Source organism: Hipposideros armiger, unplaced genomic scaffold (assembly GCF_001890085.2).
Source record: "Hipposideros armiger isolate ML-2016 unplaced genomic scaffold, ASM189008v1 scaffold_866, whole genome shotgun sequence".
In the NCBI taxonomy this organism is placed as follows: domain Eukaryota; kingdom Metazoa; phylum Chordata; class Mammalia; order Chiroptera; family Hipposideridae; genus Hipposideros; species Hipposideros armiger.
Genome location: NW_017732216.1, coordinates 81,782 through 84,727, shown reverse-complemented (window position 1 = coordinate 84,727; position 2,946 = coordinate 81,782). Strand labels below are relative to the sequence as shown.

The 2,946-nt window shown below is 40.7% G+C and overlaps 1 protein-coding gene across 1 annotated transcript in view; it reads left to right on the top strand.

Annotated features, from left to right (window-relative positions):
* CUNH3orf52 (chromosome unknown C3orf52 homolog) overlaps nt 1–2,946 on the top strand; it is a 39,178-nt gene that overhangs the window by 16,302 nt on the left and 19,930 nt on the right. Inside the window, exon 3 of the mRNA XM_019629706.1 lies at nt 2,263–2,285. Coding sequence (XP_019485251.1) covers nt 2,263–2,285 — 23 coding nt within the window. The remainder of the gene's footprint in view (nt 1–2,262; nt 2,286–2,946) is intronic.

The window sequence follows — 2,946 nt, the reverse complement described above, 5'->3', positions numbered from 1 at the left end:
ACACTTTATGATATCACATGGTCTTGGCAGACAGACAGGTTGCACAAGGTAACGCTCCCTCTGCTATCAGGTGACTCATGGGAAAATCCTAGGCAGACTTCATCAGCAAGCTATAAGCTTTCAAGGTCCTTGGGCGTGGGAACATAATAATAACTCTGTAAGCCCAGTACCTTGAAATTTCTTTGCATTTTCACCTGTTTTTCCTCAAGACTCATATGTTTCTCTACCTTCCCAAGACTGACCCCTTCACCTGTGTTCTCCATAGAACCCTCACCAGCTTCTTCTGACATGTGGGCCTTCAGAAAGCTCCATCTCTCTCTAAGCATTCACAGACTCTTCTCAACTTGGACTTCTCAACTTCAAATGTGCTAGTGTCATCTCTCCTTCAAAGCTGTCTTCCATTAGAATCTTGCTACTTCATTTAGGTTTTTTTCACTTTCTCTTCTTTCACTAGCACACATCTAGAAAGAGAGGTCTGCATTTGGGTCTTGCCTCCTGCTCACTTCTAAACCACTTGTATCATTGATCCCAAATTATTATTCCCAAAGTCATCAGCAGTTGATCATGATACCCAATGAATAATAGCCTTATTAGCCTTTCTCCCGTCCCCTGTCCTGTTTGTAGCCTTCAGGGTCTACAGAACTCCCGGAATATAGGTCTCCTGTAATCTCTGCCTTCAGTCTCCATATTGTGATACATGAGGCTCATCTTTAGCTTTCTTACATTTCACATTTTTCACTCTTTACCTTGAGGAGCTCATTTACTCCTCAGTCAGCAGCCATCCTCTCTAGGAGGTGACTCTCAGGTCTACATCCACATACTATTCCTGAGTTTTAGTCATGCTTTTTGCTAGAGATCTCTACCTGGAAATACCTGTCATCGCCGCAAGCGTTACCCATGTGAAACTCCTATTCATGTATATCCCCCTCCCCAGTTAGCTCATTCTTTATAGTTTCATGGTGAATCATGAGACCAGGATTATTCCAGCTCTGCTACCACCCAGTTGTGTAATGTTAGGCAAATTCTTCAACTCAACTTGTCCTCAGTTTCCACACTGGTAAAATATAAATGATCTCTGAATCTGAGTCTATAAATGTACCCTGAGCTTACTACTTAGTAGCTCAATTGGCCTTAACAAATTATGTCTTTTCTCTAAGCCTCATTTTATTTTATTTTAAAATGAAAACATTAATATATAACTCATAGGGTTGATTTGAGGATTACATGAGGAGAGATGTACTAATGCATAGTTGAGTATTTGTACGTGATGCTCATATAACTGCTAGTATTCTTCCTGTTATCCAGACTTAATATTTTGGAACATTTTTGATTTCTTCTTCTCTCCCATATCTAGGTAATAACCAGGTTTTGTCAGTCATTTCTTGGTAGTGTCTTGATAGCCACTTCTGTCGTTGACTATCCAATTACTGCAAGGCACTGTGCTGGAGGCTTTGTACATATTGGTTTTCATCATTACCATCAGCTACAACATAGGCATTGATATTTCTGTTGAGGAAACAGCTTCAGGGGCTTAAGTGACTTGCTTAGGTCCCATGGCTAATAAATACCTGAGCTGGGATTCACACTAAGTCTTGCTACCTTTAAAGCCAGCTTTGTTTCCACCGTCCTGGGCTTTCTCTTCCCTCCCTCCGTCTCTCCATCCCTCCCTTTCTATCTCCCTTCGTCTTTTTCTTCCTTCCTTGCACTTCTCACTGCTGTCCATCAAAATCTGTCTCTCCCAATCTTGTGCCTACTGGTCTCCCTGACTCCAGCCTCTCCTGTTCCGTTTCATCCCACTCATCACCATTAGATTAACCTCCGCCTTCTTCCTGGGGGACATTTCACGACCTCCATTACTTCTTGCAGACATCTGACATTTAAGGCCTCCCTCTGCAACCTCATTTCTTACATTCCAGCCAAAGAGCTGATTTTGTGTACCTGCAATGTACTTTGCATGCTTTAAGCTCTTTTTTTTTTAAACACATCTTCTACATGGAGAGGGCTGCCCAGACGAAGCCTCATTAGTGACATAAAACCTCTGCTGACTAGGTAAACCCATTGTTGTTGTTATTTTAACAAACACAATTATTTAGCCAGATCTTAGGACAGATTCATTATTTGGTGATACAAGTTAAGTATCTGTCATTAGAACTATTATTGGAAACCCTCTTTTTGATCTTGGCACCTCTTCTCAGGGCACTTGAGTTCAGCAGTTATGTGAATCCCATATTCACCCTCTAGCATCCCTTTTTTTTTCCCAAGGCAATGATGCCGACTTTGGAAATGTATGTCTTGGGTGCAGAGCTCAGAGATACCCATTGCAGCATTATTTACAACCGTGAAAGCTGAAAACACTAGAGGATTTAAGAAAACGGGCAAGCCAGTTATGAACATTATGCAACCATTAAAATAATCTTTGCAAGGAATTTCAAACACATTGGGGAATGGCTTTTGTTATGTTAGCAACAACAACCAAAGAATCAAGACAAATATGCAATGACAGCAGCAAACAACAAAAGCAGTACACAAATTACCTTTTCATTAAGACTTCAACTATATAATATAAAATGTAGGGAAAAAACTCGCTTAGAGAATTATTGCTATCTTCCTTTGCTACAATTTCCTTTACTCTGCAAGTTTTCTGCTACGAGAGCATAACTTTTGTCAGACAAAATGGTGTAATAACTTAAAACAAATAAAGATGCAGAGATTATTCCCTTTATTTGAGGTTCCCATGATCACCCCTAGATTCAATGGTTTGCTGAGAGGACTCACAGGACTCAGCATATAGTTGTAGAGGTGATTGTGATTTATTACAGCAAAAGGATGCAAAGCGAAATCTGGAGAAAACGAGGTTCAAGCTTCCAAGAGTTCTGTCCAGGTGCAGTCCCATGCGAGGCACTTAATTAATTCCTCTAGCAGTGAGTTGTGACTCATTCCATGTGT